This window comes from Alosa alosa, chromosome 5 (genome assembly GCF_017589495.1).
Source record: "Alosa alosa isolate M-15738 ecotype Scorff River chromosome 5, AALO_Geno_1.1, whole genome shotgun sequence".
Taxonomy (NCBI): domain Eukaryota; kingdom Metazoa; phylum Chordata; class Actinopteri; order Clupeiformes; family Clupeidae; genus Alosa; species Alosa alosa.
This window is the reverse complement of record NC_063193.1, coordinates 5,376,965-5,395,349: the sequence shown is the minus strand read 5'-3', so window position 1 is coordinate 5,395,349 and position 18,385 is coordinate 5,376,965. Positions and strand designations below refer to the sequence as shown.

Here is an 18,385-nt window from a genome sequence, read left to right as displayed (position 1 = left end):
TAAGAGCTCAAAAAGTGCCTAGTGAAGTGCTAGAAAAATTGTGTGTAAGTTTAGAAAGTTCAATAGGCATTTGAGAAGGGATCTGTTTTTAACCAGCATTAAGCTACACTTGGGGCACTTTTGACAATTGTGAAATGTGTTGCATGCAACCTAATAGCCAGAGGTGGGCACAAATACATCAAAAACTATTTTGTTACAAATTACAAATACTGGCTCATGAAATGTAATAAAATAAAATACAAAATACTGATGTTAAAATTTATTTAATTAAAATACAAGTAATTAGTAATTTGGAAATACAAAAATACCCACACAATAATCATGGTATACTAACAAGGAATATTATTGAAAATGTATCCCCAAGAGACAAGAAATACTATTTTTGATTGGGTGGCAGGGGGCTATTAATTCTGTACATTGGGGCACCTATGAAGTAGATCTGGTAAACAAATATAATCACCATCCCATATTAATGTAAACAATGATTGAACTGACAAGCAGGCTTCGCAACAATGGAATCAACTGTAACAAAGCAAACTTCCCACCATCATTTTCCGTAACCAATGAAAGTAGTACAACAAATTGAACAGGTCGGCCTCTTTTTAAACTGAACTACATTTCCCTTGTTGTGCTATAAATGCATGCCTACTGGCAACATGGGGGATAAACAGAATAACAACCTATAAGGTGTCCCAATATACGGAATTAATTAACTTGGGAGAGAATTCCACTCCGGGAGGTCTTTGTCTCCGTCTCCTCCGTTATTTCTGCATATTATCAGGACACCACAGCGGATGTTACTCCTTACATAAATCCTCTTGTCAAATCCAAGTTTTAATACTGTCCTGTAGTGAGAATGAACATCAGCTATTAGGTAATCAAGGTCATGGGGTCGAAGGCCGTGGTCCTAATATTCTCCCTCAGTATCTTATCTGTATCGTTTTCACATTTTAGTCTTGTAGCACTTAACACACCTGACAATTCAAGCTCCTAGTTACTTTTTAATTTCTTTCAACTTCCTGACATGTTTTAAGGGGTTCAAAGGGGCTTTAAGTTCTCTACTACAGGGTATTTACATAAACAAAAAATTACATAAACAAACAAATTGGGTTTACACCCATGTTGTCCTTACAGAACGGTGATAAAGTTGACCATTTTGTCTCTCTCAATTGACTTTTTTTCAACTTTACACATGTTCAGAGGGGATCATAATAGAAGAAAGTTGGATCTAACACTTTTAAGTTGGTCACAATGTGGCATACTACAGCAAGAAAAATGGAAAATGGGTAAACATTTCATGCTTTTCTTCCAAAAAAGGTTATGAAATGCTTAGGTCAACTTTACAGTTGAATATAGGGAATTGCCCAAGGGATATCTCCAGGCACCCAGCCTATTCTTAAAACCAGATTCACCAAGATTGGCCTTTGGCTTTATGATAAGCATTGCCTATTGTCATGGTTATAGTGGGTAGTATATTTAATTGAGTGATGGCATTTTGGCTTATTTGAGAAGTATTTAAGTAGTTGAAATACTCAAATACAATCCCTCAAAGTATTTTGTTACAAACTACATTTGAGTTTTTCCAATCCTGCAAAATACAAATGACAAAATACGCTAAAGTAATTAAATACATATTTTAAATACATATAATTAAAATACTGCCCATGTCTGCTAATAGCTAAGTGCTTCTTCACCCAGTATAGTGGGCTCGACTATACTTTAAACATACATCAGACACCTTGTTGGACAGTCAACCATGCAGAATGATAAAATGTCCTATAGGAGTTCCCCACCATGCAGCTATACTGCCCAGCATCCTCTAAAGTCACATTCTTTATTTGTAGGACCTCCATTTCCTTGTCTGTGGTGTTAGGCCCAGTGGACTAGAAGAGAACAAAAAGAACAGATCCATGATAGAGATTTTAGAGAGAGGAAGAAAAGGGCTGAGCAGGACCCTACTGAAGAACATGTTGGCATACAACATTATTTTCAGATGACGTGTTGATCACTCACTGCCATCCAAAAATATGCCCTGGGTTGAAAAATGCTTAAACGGAAGAGAAAGTAGCCTAAAACACTGTCCAGACTTTCTACACAGTTCTACAGTTTATCTAAGCTTATTAAGGTATACAGAGACAGGTGTATCTCTGTATGGATTCTGTATGGAGAACTAACTCTGTACAGTGCTACCAGTAGCCAAGACTTAAAATATTGTCTTGCTTAAAATGGTGGTAACACAACAGGGCCTCTGCACTGTTTAGTGGGTGACAGTTAACATGTCATAGACCTACCTTTAGCACCCGAACAAATGGCAAACCATCACATCCAAAACGACTCCCATGGTTTTCAATATGCTTCAGCCACTGGATATGGGGCTGGGGGTTACTGAAGACCTTACACACAAACTCCACATCACTACCCACCACTACAGTGCGATCTGCTGGCAGTTTTGGCATTGAACTGGGGAAACAGGAAGTGTTGGGTTTTGGGTCTATCAAAGTTCACACACACACACACACACACAAACACACACACACACACACACACACACACACACACACATACACACAGTCAGGTGAATCAGGTTCTTATCCTCATTTCACCATGCTGTTCAGCTCTCACACATTGTAGGCCTTTTGCTCTACATAATGGTGCATGTTCACATAAAAAAATGTTTTCCATCCTTCTTCATTCTTCTACATTAGTTCATTGCAGTTACAAATTATTGTATCCATAGCTTCCAGCAGGCTGCACATCCAGTGGCAACATTTGTGAACGGACTGTAAACAGTGGCATTGCCAATCCGCAGATTTAGTTGTCTGCGCTCCTCTAATGTCATTTGTGGTGCTAACTGAATAGTATCATTCAGTCCCAAGCATATGTGACGAGTCACAGAACTGACCAATGAAAGGACACAGAAGCGATTACATCAACGTTTTTTGGTATATCCAGTTTTTAATATTTTTTTTCCGAAGTGTTTACAACTTAGTGTTAACTAATAATTGTTGCAAACTGGTACTATGAACAAAATATTAGTGCATTCGTGGATCTACATCCTTATGCATGCTTCCTGCCAGGACTTTTACGGGCTTTTCCCAAACCACGGAAGTAACGTCGACACAGCGGTATAGTAGCAGATAATAGCATCCATCAGGCAAGTCTTATTTAAATAAACTCCTGGTGTATTTACAAACTTTTCAATGTCACGTTTTATGAGTAAAGAACATACTAGTTTTGTACCACTCAGGGCATTATTAGTGGGGTAATTTACGAGATAAAAGTTGGTACCATTAGGATTCTGACAGTGCTACTCGACCAGGGTTCGACCAAGGGAAAACAGGTTCAGGGTGTTTGGCTTGGGGTCATGGTGCAAAAGGACCCTAGAGTGAAACTACTCCGAACCATCGCTTTAAGTTTACAGGCTGGTTTTAAGTTTCAACATTTTAGTAGCCTGTTTTAATAAATGCAGCCTTGTTTGTCATGTTTTTGTCATGCATTGGAAATGTAAGGTTACGGTAACAATATAAAGTTATTTGGAATATTAATAAGGTTATTGCCCCGGGACACTTTGAATGGTGACTTTGAAACTTATTCTTTAACACTCCACCGGTGTGAGTAATTATTAGCAGGGTAAATAATTACAGGTTAATACTGAGCTTTTAAGCTACTGTGATAAGGTATTTGGGGCACACTGAAGGCCTCTTTTCTTTTGTGATTATTAGTATACATATATGTTGTTGTTTTGTTTATTACTTTCTATTTTCATTTTTCATTCAACCAGAGGGTGAAGTGCAAATAAATTCGCTACTTAACCAGTTAATATCCTAGTCTTTTTGGTTTGAGTGAAAGGGTGGGAATTTATAAGGTAGATGCACATTCACCCAATACTGACACGGCCACATACTGTAGCTATAGATATATCTAGCCTGCCCCCTGAATAGAGTAATCAGTAAATGCTAAATTGTTGTTCCTTAATGGGTACAGTTTTGCCCGTTACACATAGTTGGAAGGAATCAACCTCAGAGGATATTAAAATGAATACAAATTGCGATAAGGAAATAATGTAATATGCCAATGTTATAAAACAGAGAGATGATGCAGGGTAATAACTCTAGGCTATACAGAAATAGACATGAAAAAAGCAAAACATATGACATTTAAGGCCAAACAAAAGTAAAGCTGGCTTTTGACACTGTACAAATAGTTTCTGAAAGTTACCCCTGTTCACGCAGTAACCACAGTCTGGATTACACCTGGCAATTTACAGATGGAACATTTTCAATGCAAAAATATGTAGCTGCTGTGCCTGAAGCTGTACATTATCCGGAATACCCATTCTATCATTGCATTCCGGAATACCCATTCTATCACTGCATTCCGGAATACCCATTCTATCACTGTATCACATAGTGTACATTTTCCTACCTTTATAGACAGTCAACCATGCAGAATGGTAAGAAATCCCAAAAGAGTTCCCCGCCAAGCAGGTATACTTCCCAGCATCCTCAAAAGTCACTTTCTTTATTAGCAGGACCTCCATTTCCTTGTCTGTGGTGTTAACGTAAACAGTCTAGAGTTAGAAAAAAGGAAAAGGAAAAGTTAGAAAGGACACCAGCAGTGAGCAGGTTCATGTATAAAGTGAACTGCCGATCAAGGCAGGGTAAGCTGAAGAGAGAGAGAGAACACAATGTTTTCACCCTGCCTAGACTACAGTACCTCTCTGCATGAGATGGGCCACAGGGAATTGTATGCAGAAGACCTAGGAACCTGACCATCTGCAGCTCAGCAGACACCCATATGTGCGATTATAACCTCACATACTGTATAACCATCCCTAACGATTACAGGTACAGAGAGGTTATAATAAGACCTTTTTCTGAAGGGAGTGCATTGCCTGACTTTGTGTCCCTTCGTAGCCCTGTCCCTTGTTTACAAAGATTTCTCTGGATTCTCTGAATATTTTAATGATATTATATTCACAATTTCACATTGAGGAGCATTGTTCTTATATTTGTCCACACCACAGTTTCTTTACTTACATGTATGAGAAACTCTATGATACTCCTTTTGTTGTCTTTATCATTAAACTACTTATACGCCTTTGTTGTCCACATCCCTACTTTTTAAACACATGTTGCTGGCATCAAATTTAAAATCAGCTTATATTTCCCATGAAATTTTCACACTTTCAACATCTAATATGTTGATGTAACTGTTTTTAAATGCGAGTTTAAGAGCTTAGTAGATTATCACATTAGGTTTTTATTTACATTTTACACAATGTCACAACTTTTTTGGAATGGACCTAAAAATGAAGTTTGTCCATTTAGTCCATTCAACATAAAAAGGACCCAAAAGCTGCCATCTGGCATCTACTGGGGTTGTATACAGACATGCAAATAGCTCATTGCGGTTCCAATCCAGAGGAGTATTCTTCTCTGAAAAATAAAGTTGTTTCGCTTTCCTAACTTCCTTTTTATTATGATACAAATAATTAAAATACAATTGTAGAACCACCAGCTTTGTTTTCCACTGGCAGCCAGCTTTCCTGTAGTAATTCTTCAAATTAGTGATATCATACCTTTAGCACCCGAACATATGGTAATCCATCAGGTCCATAATGACTCCCGTTGATTTCAATATGCTTCAACCACTGGATGTGAGGCTGGGGGTTACTGAAGACCTTACAAACAAACTTCACATCACTACCCACCACCGCAGTGCGATTTGCTGGAAGACCTGCCTGTAGGATGGGCCTGTGAGGACAGCGTGCTGTACATGCACACACACACACACACACACACACACACACACACACACACACACACACACACACACACACACACACACACACACACACACACAGTCTTTTAAAAAGACTCAAAAGCATATCAAAGGTGTATCACAGCTATAAGAACTGCAATTTGTCTGGTTTGAGTTTAGCCTAACAGGTGCAAATCAACAAAACACGTGCAAATAGATTATGAACACCTCTGAACAGGTGGCAAACGGGTGTGACAATGACAGCTCCTTTTTAAAGAAATCTGGCTTGAAATGTAAGTATTTGGGTTTATCCTAACATTTTAATGGCACTTAAAAGTGATGAACACCTCTCCTTTACTGTCGTATGTACGTATGTAGTTCGCCACCTATTCAGAGGTGTTCATCACTTTTAAGTGCCCCCTGGTAACGGCTCCTACACACAGCTGCGTGCATCGCGTTGCTGGAGACGCATCCCATTCACTTTACATGGGCTCACGTCATCCGTTGCCGAACTGAATTGTGGGTCCGTCGCGTCGCGTTTCTCCCCGTTGTTTGCGTTGAGAAGTTCAGCTGTTGCTGCACCGACAGACGGCACCGGCCAATCAAGCCAATCAACAGACGGCACCAACCAATCAAATTACGGTTTTACTTCAAGTCATTTGCATAGCTACCGTCGGGAACACCCACTGGCATGCGTTGACGGAACGCACCTGTGTGTAGGAGCCGTAACACTTCTGTTGTGTTGTGATTTTCACGTTTCTGAAATGGAAATGTTTTCTGAATTTGCAGCGCGTTTTCTAAACGATGTGCACGTGTTGTCAAATGAAGATGAAGATGTTTTCTTAAGTTGTTTGTGTTGCACATGTTTTGTCTATTTGCACGTGTTTTGTTGATTTGCATCTGTTGTCATAAATTGCATGTCATTTTCACCTGTCGGCCACGTATAATACACCTCAGACTTGAAATCATTTCACAACACTGAGACCACAATTTCATGGCCCAACTCATAACAGATCCCAAACGAATTAGGCTACTTATCCAGTCCAGTCTCTGTGAGGATAATTGCCGCCATTTTGTTGAAACGACTGCAAGTCAAAGCAGCAGCCCCTGGGTCAGTTGGAACTGTTAAATATGTTGACTGAAGTCGAGAGGCTAAAAGCTGCTTTCAAGGGGGGGAAAACCCTCCCCTTCATTCTGATGCCTGATAAATACAAGCCTAATGAAGCAGAAAACAAAATGTTCAGACTCCGATCTGCTTTTGCTTTTCTTTGATTGTGGAGATCGCGGCGCCTTCAGAGTGGGCAAATTAGGCCTGCTCTCAAAACCAATCAGTGGAGGCGAGGTTCTGGAGTGATGTCGTGCCCTCAGAAATATCTTGCAAGGCTTTACGGGCCAATGGGGTGTGATTTTGACTGGGTTATTCAAATGTGACTCAGTCACAGGCTGGTGTGGGTGAATCTAGATCTTGGCCTCATATCACCTGCCTGTTGATCGCTCACACACTGCCGACTTTGCACGGGTGTGTTAGAACAGTCTGACTATTGTTCTACTTGACGCTGCATGTTGACACATCATTTTAAACACATTTTCTATCCCTCTCTATTCTATTCAGTACATTGCTATAATACGTCAGTAAGTCTTATTGTTTTCTCAGGTTACCATAAAGCTAACCAACATGGTACTGACGTATGACATCCAGCTGGTAAGTATGGTTGATGCTGCCATACTGGTTCTCCACCACACAAGTGTAGTTCCCCTTGTCTGAGGGCACTACATACTCCATGAGGATGGTCCACATGTGCTCTCGCACCTAAGGAAAACAGAGCCAGATGATTCAACAAGATGAGAACTAAGAACAGATGAATATTATATTATGAATCATTCACTGAAGATATATAGGCTACGGTTGCGGCTATACATATACATTCACAAGAGATCAGACTCCATGATGAGGGTACAGTACTGCTGTCGCACCTAGAGCCGAGAAAATAACTCAAGTCATTAGATTGTAGGTTATTTGTGGAGGGTTCTTTATTTGGAAACTGAAATCTGCATTTTTCTCTCAAGTTAAACTTGTGCATGTCTGTTCCAATGCTATGAAGGCATATTTGTGTTGTGGCTATGTTGTAAGAATGTCAAATTAATATAACGAGGCTTTTGCGCAATAAGCGAAAAAGAAGAAGCAGAAAGATGAACAACAATGCGCCTACTGCACCACTTGGTGTTTACGAGATGGAAACAAAAGGGAAAGGTGTTTAAGATGTCCATTTAAAGGATAATTGTGGTATTTAGCACTTTGAGTCCCTTTTCTGGATTGTTTTAGATGAACTAGAGTGGTGGACACAGAAATGCTGACGATAGGTCCTGTCTCGACTTTTTGACTCGTTTAGAAACTGCTTCAGAGTGGCTGGCTACAGGCATGCACAAACATGTCCTTAAAACACAGTTTTGAAAACTAATGTTAAGGGTTGTGTTAAGGACATGTTTGTACATGCCTGTAGCCAGCCACTCTGAAGCAGTCAAAGGTGATTCAAAATGCGAAATTTGGTTCCAAAATGTTGCGAGATGGGCATTGGAAGCAGATGCATCAAGGGGAGCAGGCATATATTTGAGTTTGCGTTAACAGAGTAGACCTATCCACTTTCTGAGGAACATTATGGAAACACTGAATTGGAAGCCTACATCAACGGCTACTGAATATCCCAGTTTCTAAAACAGTTGGTCTATAAACCTTTAGAAAAATGTCTTTAATTCAGACTGCAAATCATTTTGTGACCCCTCCAATATGTTTGCCAACCCCCCTGGGGGTACCGACCCCCAGTTTAAGAACCACTGGTTTATGCTACCACAGCCACTTCAGATTTCAAAAGTGGAAATTGGAGGCACACAACTGCACTGCTTACAGTGTTTTCTCTCATTAATTACATTACCTCATGTCAATACAGCAATATCACATTGTTATGATTTCCTTGCTGAACACCTTAATGAGATAGAGGCAGGGGTTAAAGTGGAGGAGAACGGGGTGGAACGCATTTCATATAAACAATATAGCGCAATGATATTGTTAAATAATGGTGAGTTAATTTTTCGTGTGTAGGCAACCGACAAATTGCAGCCTGCCTCTCCTTCAGGAACACGTGTTCAACAAATCAAAATATAATATCACCCCCTGGCCACGCCTTCACTAACACCCTGTTGTCCCTTCCCGACGTTAGGTTCTCGTGGGTCTCCTGTCTGGTTTGAGTGCACATGCATCTATTCACGCATGCAGATGAAGTCGCTGTGTTTACAGTTGCTGTTCAAGCCAGGGCACGTAGATGTTGGAGGGAAGTTAAAGTCGAAGGTGAAGTAATGTTAAAATTTCACAATTTAAACATGTCAAATGCAGGGCGGTAGGCCTATATGGAACTTATTGCTTTAGGCTATCATCATCATAACTATACCACCTGTGTGTGCAAAACAGTTTTGGCTACAGCACAAACATTTTCATCCAGATAAAAATAAGCAAATCTAACCTCTGAATTTCTTTTCAAAGTGCACCAGATTGATGCATTTAAATGTTAAAATATACACAATTTTCAGGGACTTGTGCCCCAGTGTAGTTCTAGGTCTAGTGACACCCCTGGTACAATTCAATATGGGGGGCTATTTTGACTGACAGGGGTGACCAAGAAACTAGCAATTCTTGTCAAAAAAAGTATTGCTACACCACGATACTCAATATATTGTCCAATGGTGAGTCATTTTTCCCCATTGCACCAACACTGGATTTCAGGGTTCCCCCACCTGCCAAATCCCACTTTAACCACTGCATAGAGGAACATTTGTGTGTTGGTCACCAGCATTGCTACTTGCAGATACAGTTTACCTTAAATCCTCCCATGCGCTGGTCCATTTTAAACTCCTTGCCATTCTTAAACCACTTCATCGTTGGGGTGGGATTGCCACTGGCCTGGCAGCGAAACTTGACCGTGTTGCCCGCAGGGATGACATGAAGTTTCTTCATCCTCGGTTGAGTCCACTGTGGGGACATCGCTAAAATCACGAGCGATGAAATGATGATTACTCACTCATAAAGATTACTCACTCAACACTGAGACAGAAAATTCCTTCTTCATTTTCTCGGGCATAGTCTAGTGTGGGACCATTGTTAAAAACAGGAGTCAGTGGATAAAGATTACTTGTATAATGAAAGTAACGACTATGCCATCTTAAAGCAATCAAATTAAGTTTCTGTTTTTTTCTGTTTTTGTTTTTTTTTGTTACTGTGATCCTCCTACAGTTGCAGAGTATTTGTATTTTACACAAATGTCATAAATAGGATATTACTCATGTATATATGAGGACATTCTCAAATGAGTCAGGTATCAGACATCTGATGGAAAGGCACCAGGTCTCAGGAAAAGTTCATGGAAATGCACAGTCAGGTCTCAGGTGTCATTTGAAAAGGCGTCAGGTGTCAGGAAAACCTCTGTCAGGCAAAATGGTCTTAAACAAAAAGGTGTCAGATAGGGCAGGTTGCTTATTAGCTAACTAAATTGTCAGACCATGTAACGTTAGCTCTTCTACAGAGCTTTCATTTCTATTATTTGTAAGATTATATTATATAAGCCGGTATGTTTTATTTGCAACATCATAAATTAAACTCGCCGAATTATAGTCTTTGCTGCTACCTAGTTCGCTCATGTTGACCCATCAGTGCTCCTATTGTAGTGCCATGTATCTAATAATTACAAAATTGGAGGAGTCACCAACCAACCTTTCAGATTAAATATGAAAGCAGATGGGACAAAGGCTCTAAGAAGGCCACTCTTATCACGTGCATGACTGATTAAAAGCACTCAAATCCATTCATAAGTGAAAAAATATGTAAACCTAGCTAAAGTTGTCTAAAAAGAGGAATAACAAATCATATTTTGGACATTGATCTTAATGCCTTAATTAACAATATGAAGAAAACCTTTATGGACACCACGTTTCTTTGTGAATGAATAATGTATTATAAATAAATAAATGTTCTTCCTTTAAATAAAGGGGGCATGAGTGCTCTCCATTCTAAAGGCATATCTGTTCAACATGCAGTTAGTTCATTTAGCGCTTCTTATGCTTTATGGTTTGTATAGGATTGCTTATTTGAATTAGGCTGTTGATTGCCATAGTAGTTTATTATTGATATTCTCCTTACTGTAGTTTTGCAATGCTATTGTTATTATATTATTGATTGAATGGACATTATTGTTTATTTTTGCTATTTTCCTTCATTTTCATTGTTTATTTAATTAGACTATTGATTGAATTGACATTGTTGTTTATTATTGCTATTCTCAATGTAGTCTGACCAACATTTTAAATTACCCCCTGTTAAATTGAAGTATTATATTATTTTGTATTTGTATGTCACTTTGGACAAAGGCATCTGGCAAATCCCATAACCATAAGTATACACACCCCTATGCATCCTGATAAAGTTCCCTTGGCCTTTGGAATTAAAATAGCCCCACATCATCGCATACCCTTCACCATACAGGGTGGCATGGTTTTATTTCAGTTAGCCTCATAGCTGGTTTGATTTGCACTGAGAGGTGATCTTATGGAAAGTACCCCTTGATGATCTCCTCCACCTCATTTTTTAAGATGATTTTTTTTATTCCACTTTTTAGTCAACTTTAGTATGGGTTCACATACTTTTTCATGGCACTGTATATTTAAACTAAAAAATATATTGTGAGTAGCCTATATATATATATATATATTATACTTCTGGGTGGCACAACACATTTTTCAAAACAGGAAACATCCAAACAGTGTTGCCATCTTAACAAATTTGTAGCTAGATTTGGCAACTTTTCAGACCCTGTCAGCAACTTTTTTTCACAATATTGACTAGCTACCCATAGGGACTTTTGACTTTCCATGCAAGAGAGTTGTCAGCATCGGCCTGCAAAGGAGACAGAAACACATCCATGTACTATGTGGAATGAATGAATGACAGTATGTTTCCGAGATAATAATTGTGATATAAGCTGAGACAAAATAGAATCTGAATCACACATGGCCAAACCTCGACTTATGACTGTATGAAAAAAATTAGTTCAGAATAGAATTCTTGATATCAGAATATCTTGATAGTGATCTATTATACTGTCTATATATCAGATATTTTGACACTGTAAATTAAATCCAGTGCATGCCAGGAATGCCTGATATATGTCCTGGCCTATAACTGTGTTATATTATGCAGGGATATGGTAACCTGACTCTCAGCAGATGAATTTCGTTCCGCCTAGCTCCACTCACATCCATCTGGGATCGCTTCCGTTGAGAGTGATTTCATGGTGGAGCCAATCAGGACGCAGGGCGGGAGTTTCACAGATGTGACGTAGCATAAAAGCGACTGTGAGACTGTTCTCAGCGTCACGGGTTGGCTTCGATGTGAGTGGTTGAAGTAGCACGTCAATAGATGACGGACAAGTGGCATATCCAATCATATGCAAGGATTTTTGAAAAGGCCCAGCCTTCTGAAACACCTCTCCAATGGATCGATCCCAGATGGATGAGTGAAGCTAGCCAGAATGAAATTCATCTGGAGAGAGTCAGGTTAGGGATATGCCACTTTTATTCAGATTTTGACACACTGGCAACCCCCAGAATTTGCTCTGCCGGTTAAATGGATGTCAATGGGTTCCTTTCCAGACTGACCTACAGAGCACATTTAAATTTGCTAACAGGTTTGTCTGGGTGAGTGAGAAAGAGCTGGTTTATTAACGTTTGTGAAAACTGGGCCTAGTTCAGTGGTTCTCAAACTTTTTCCATCATTCCCCGCTTTGGAGGTGTGGAATTTTCAAGCCCCACCTGACTCCATCACCCCAGAAAAAGGGAAACGGTAAAATATTATTTTCCCATTTTGATTCCATGTTACATTTCCTGTCTCAGTCGCCTCAGTGTAGCTGTTTTGTTTTCAATGTGTGATCTTCCTTGTCAAAAAAGAAAGGCATTAATATAGGAACATTGTGGTGCCCCACCCGTCATGCCATCATTGCCCACTAGAGGGGTCCCGTCCCACACTTTGAGAACCATTGGCCGATGCTATCAGACAGCATATACTTTATCTTGGAGTGGTACCATTGTAAAGTGAATATATTGCATCGGTGCTGTTGATAAAAGTAAGGGGATACCCATGTGTGACTCTTTCAATGGAATCTTCATAATGATTTACTCATATGAATAGAGGATGGAAAAAGCAGGGTAAAATAGGATAAAAGAGTAAAGTATAAAAGGCTAAAATAGACTGTCAGTAAGATGGTAAACATACCCTCTGACAGAGTCCAAAGAGCCGTCAGAGTCCAGAGCAGCAGCAGCAGCAGTGGTGGTGGCATGCTCCCCGTCATCCTTATCCTGCCGTGGGCTTCACAGCTGGGGAACGCTCTGGATGGAGAGATCCACAATGCAGACAAGTGAAAACTTTTGTATTCAAAGCATAGTGGTTACAACATCTGATCAAACATGTAACTAAGACACATAATGTGCTTTAATTAAGTAGGTCACAATAACTACTACTGGCAAACATAAAGGTAGTTCCCTGAGATAACTACTACTGGCAAACACAAAGGTAGTACCCTGAGATAACTACTACTGGCAAACATAAAGGTATTACCCTGAGATAACTACTACTGGCAAACATAAAGGTAGTACCCTGAGATAACTACTACTGGCAAACATAAAGGTATTACCCTGAGATAGAAGTTCAGCAGTTCCCCTCAAGTCCTTTTTTCAATCTGTCCAATTTTGTAACCAATCTGTGAGTTCATAAATCCACTTAAAACATAGGTTCCAGGTGTTAATGATGATACTGTCATAGATCGGTGTTAAGGCGTAACTCCCACTGGTCACCTGTTGTGGAGTGAGATGGAGCGTGGACCCTCTGTCTCCCAAAAAATGTTAAAGAAGCAAATTAGATTCTCTGAGTCTGTAGCCCTCAACGCCAGCCCTCAGACTACTTACATGACTGAATTTAAAACACTGTCTCCCCCTGTCTCTCAAAACACCTCAGTGCAAGCAAGAGTGAAAGAAAGAATGATTGAACAAGTATGCAGTAAGAAAGTGTGGGGTGTTACAAATCTGAAACAAAAGGGTTGTGTAGCATGCATTTCAACACAAGCATATGTTTAGCATTATGTAATATAAAAAAGAGAGTTATGTAAAATTAAAAAGTACCATTGCCATTAAAGGTTGTTTTAAAATGAATGAAACTGGTTGGTAACTAAATAAATAATAATAATAAGAAATGTAAGAAGGAAACAGGCTTTGATGTAACAAAAAAAAAACTGCCGTTATACATGGCATGTGAGTTTACAGCATTAGGCTACACGCAAAGATATCAATCTACTCTTAGACTAGGCCTATACTGTATACAGTCTATGTATCCACCTATCACATCTGCCAGTGCCTATCGATTTATCTAACACACAACCCAGTATCACGTCTGTTGAATCAAGTTATGTATGCTATGCTAATTTGTCTACCTGCCTATTTTACATACCCAGCTGACATTTGCTAGGTCATTACATTTTAACTGTACTTTTGTAAAACAGTTCAATAATAATATTGTCGTCATGTAATGTTGAGACGACTTTTCATTTTTGTTTCATCAAGCTCAATCACAAACTGGAGCTGCCATAGGCCTATTGCAAAGGCACTTACAGTATATGCTAATGGCGCTTTCTTTTAGATTTGTGTTTATTTTTTTTCAGAATAAAGATGAACACAAGCAGTATTTTATGTCTATTTTAAATGTAAGTATTCTATTTCTCCCAGAACAACAAAGATGTTGTTCTTTTTAGAGACCATCACACTTTGGTTATAGTGTGCATAGTTGTTTTGAATCCTTGTGTAATAGGAAAGCCTGAATAATATGATACAATACTTTAAATGTAGTGTGTCCTGACCCCTAAGTAATGGCTGAACCTCAATGTCCCCCTCAGGTCTAAGACTTAACTGATATCCATAGATAAATGACTGAGTCTGAAAGGCTGTAAGGGTACAAAATGCAACAATGGGAAATGACCTATTGTTAATTTGACAACACCAAACATGTGTAACCTCCAGGGGTAACCCTGTGTTTCACATCACAACATTATGAATTGTTGGTAATTCCCTTAGGTAGGCTAAAGTTTGCATAAATGTTGACTTATGGAAAGGGCACAGAAAGGGTGCGAGTGAGCCCTCATGCACTTCACAATTTCACTATGGGACCAACCAAAGCAGTTACAAAGTTAGCAGGAACACGCATCAAAGGCTATGAGGGGGGACACTGAGATTCAGCCACTGTGTGTGTTAGCAGAACATTTAACTGGGGATCATGGGTCCTGAGAACATCGCACCCTGGTAATAGGGCCCTGGGAAAATAGGACCCTGGAAACAGTAACCCTAAAACAAGGAGCTACATTACGATTCTGGAGGAAAAGATCAAGCCGAGAGACCTACCCCAATAGACGGCATTGGACCATTTAACCACACAATGATCCAAAACATACAGCCAAACAAGGCAAGGAATGGTTAACAGAGAACAGTATCAACATTTTAGAGTGGCCCAGCCAGAGACCTCAATCGGTCAAAAAAGTGAGCACAAGGCCAGAGTGATGGCAAAGAATCAATCCTGCCTCAAAACCAGGATTGCTGCTAAAAGGGTACGGTCTAGAATCGTTGTGGAGACATGGAGAGGCTTGATAGGTATTATAAGAACCATTTTGAGAACTGTGAATGCAAATAAAGATGTTTCCACTGATTAAAAAGGGTATGAATAATTTTGGACATGCCATTTTTCATAAAAATGTTAAATAAGAAAATACTTTTTTTTTCATTCCATGTTTCTACCACATTGTCTTACAACCTTTAGCCATGTGGCGGTGTCATTTTCAGTCAGAACAAACATATTGGTCAAGAGAAAATGTACAACATTAAATCAATATTTGCCAGGGGTATGAATAATTTTGTTCTTAACTGTATGTATAGTCATCTTAGATGCAAGTATAGTGCCCCCCTGTGTTTATTTACCCCTTTTATCCTTGCACTACTGCAACTGTGGCATAAGAATTTTGCTGTATTGCAAAGTATATGCAACAATAAGACTTGAAACTAGAACTAGAGGTATGCTCCTCCCTCATGCCATCCCTGTTACAAGGGGAATTTACAAACAGTCAGCAAACATTAAACAGAAAACCTGTCTGAAATAGAGACTTCCTCCTCTTTGTGATAGCTGTCTTTGTAAATGAAAATGCTATTTAACATTGTCATGTGTCTTTGCTGAACAGCAAGTCATATAAGACATATTTTGACTGATCCACAATAGTATGCATTGCAACACAGGTGAAGGTTCAAGTATCCAACCTGTGTTCAGGGTAAATGACCAGAACAGTGTGCTTGTGTACAAAAGCCCAGAAAGTAAAGTTCATTGATAAGCACCAATATTTACTGTGTTGGAAAACATCATCCATGGCAAATATTTGAAATCTTGTCTACTACTATTGTTTTGGCTTAAGAACAAGTATTATTATAAAATAAGAGGAACATCAAGCTTACATGTTAAATATGGAATATATGGTGTTTTTTTTGTTTGTTTAAAGAGTAGGCTATATTAGAAATGTTTGCAGAGAATGGTGCCGGTGAAAAAGTGCTAAGCTGCTGTTTGCCAGGCTTTCTGGTTGGAGCTCCTCCGATAACTTAGCTCCTCCTTCCCATGTCAATATTGAAGGATGGTTCTATTGATGTGACATTCTCTGTTAAAATACTTGACACAGCCTGACTATTGCACCTACAACCCCAGTTTACAACCATGGTAAGCCTATTAAAGTCAAATGATTCCAATTAAATGGTTAAATATGATTAGTTTTTATTAATACCACTACTGTTTGTGCATGAAATAGCTTGGATTTTGCCCAGATTCTTGAAATGTGATAATCCTGAGAAATTGTGCTGAAGTTGTGGACGTGATGAAATGATGACAAGGATATTTATATAGCTTTCTCACACATACAGTGAGAGAGCGATTTCTTTATTATTATTATTATTTTATATTCAAGAGCAGTGCTGCTAAAACACTGTTTGTGAGAAGTGTCATAACAAAAAGTGAGACATCTTTCTCTTTGTGTCTGTACAGAGGTCTGTAGCTGCCCTACTGATCACTTGCTGCCTGGTTCCCCTGGTCCATACAGCCTGCTATATGGAAATGGCGAAGGTTGATTTTGAACAACGTATGTCCATGTCTGAATTATATTTCTAAATCTATAGCCTAAGTGTGTTAAGAAACATAACAAAAGTGTTTTACTATGCAATCAATGAACAGTCCAAAGAGCCAAGGATAGATTACATAGTTCTTGTGCGAGAGCTCAAACACTGTTGTAAAATGCATGTACATTGGCTTATTCAAATGGTTTTGAGGTTATGTGTTTTATTGACAACACTTGAGGTCTCTGTTTCTGCAGCGGGGCTGAGGTTCTGTGAAGATTCCTGGGATCACACCCAGCACCGTGTTGGGTCAAACTGGGTGAACTCTGGATGCCAGAGCTGCAGCTGCAGTGCCGGCGGCATGCAGTGTTGTGACAGGTTTGTGCAGCATGACCACTATAAGCAACTTTATGGAATGCAACAGAAAGTTCCACTGACTTGAAAGGGTCTCCCCACAGCACGCTGGGGTCCTGTCCACCCTTTTGGGACTTAAGTAAAGAATAATATCCTTATTTTTTATGTTTACAGGGGAGGTGCCATGAATAAATATTACCACTAACATAAATAACAACAACAAGATCGTCTTGCATTGATCATGTCAATGTCATTGTGATATTCATGGCAGCTGTAATCTTATTATTGACCAAGTTGTGACAGAGTTGATGTTAGTCAATACTGGAGTAATTCTGATGCTTCTCTGCTTTTCTATGAAGTGGTTTCTTCCCTAATCATCAAAACATTTTGCCTTTTTTTCCTCACCATAACAGATCACAGTATTACCGGCACTTTTATCCAGTCCACATTTCAGGTTGCATGAAACGAGATGAAAGAGATTAGTTGCAGTATTAATTGATATAGTCTAGCATATTTGTATGTTTATAGAAATCTCCTCCCTTTCAGTCTGGGATTAGGCTTAATCTGAATAGAGGAAACTAGCCTATGATGACCACCATACATAAATGCTGCCTGTTTTTCAGAATGGCACGACCAAGTGGATATCCTGCAGACTGCGAAGTGCTGTATGACTGGAAGGAATGCACCTATGAAGTAGTGAAGAAGAACAATCCTGATATTACATGTCCCCATAATGCAGTTGGGAAATAATAAGCTTCTAAGTGCAAGAATGCATTATGTAACATGGCAGAGAGAGTGCAGTGTATCTTTTAGTGTGTTTTATCTAAGGCAATCCATACCTGTGATCAGCATTAGTATAAGTATAAGTATATATACTCTTTTGATCCCGTGAGGGAAATTTGGTCTCTGCATTTAACCCAATCCGTGAATTAGTGAAACACACACAGCACACAGTGAACACACAGTGAGGTGAAGCACACACTAATCCTGGTGCAGTGAGCTGCCTGCAACCACAGCAGCGCTCGGGGAGCAGCGAGGGGTTAGT

General features: G+C 39.3%; 2 protein-coding genes across 4 annotated transcripts; one reads left to right on the top strand and one right to left on the bottom strand.

Annotated features, from left to right (window-relative positions):
• Positions 1–247: 247 nt before the first annotated feature.
• LOC125294359 (fibroblast growth factor receptor 1-A-like) lies at positions 248–13,745 on the bottom strand. Of its 3 annotated transcripts, XM_048242986.1 has the most exons (9): positions 13,494–13,745; positions 13,076–13,188; positions 9,632–9,798; positions 7,450–7,573; positions 5,582–5,772; positions 4,426–4,570; positions 2,292–2,491; positions 1,794–1,883; positions 248–845 (listed from the first exon to the last, which is right to left on the bottom strand). In XM_048242986.1, the coding sequence occupies exons 2-9, from the start codon at positions 13,149–13,151 to the stop codon at positions 822–824; spliced, it is 1,017 nt and encodes a 338-aa protein (XP_048098943.1). In that variant the 5' UTR covers positions 13,152–13,188; positions 13,494–13,745; the 3' UTR covers positions 248–821. The 3 variants fall into 3 exon arrangements, with proteins under 3 accessions (XP_048098943.1, XP_048098942.1, XP_048098944.1); XM_048242985.1 differs by having other exon boundaries at positions 248–1,883; XM_048242987.1 differs by lacking the exons at positions 248–845; positions 1,794–1,883 and having other exon boundaries at positions 2,329–2,460.
• Positions 13,746–16,511: 2,766 nt separating this feature from the next.
• On the top strand, positions 16,512–18,126 carry LOC125294833 (beta-microseminoprotein-like). The gene is made up of 4 exons (XM_048243863.1): positions 16,512–16,597; positions 16,919–17,012; positions 17,244–17,364; positions 17,964–18,126. Exons 1-4 carry the CDS (start codon positions 16,595–16,597, stop codon positions 18,088–18,090), a joined length of 345 nt encoding a protein of 114 aa, XP_048099820.1. The 5' UTR covers positions 16,512–16,594; the 3' UTR covers positions 18,091–18,126.
• The last annotated feature ends 259 nt before the right edge of the window (positions 18,127–18,385 follow it).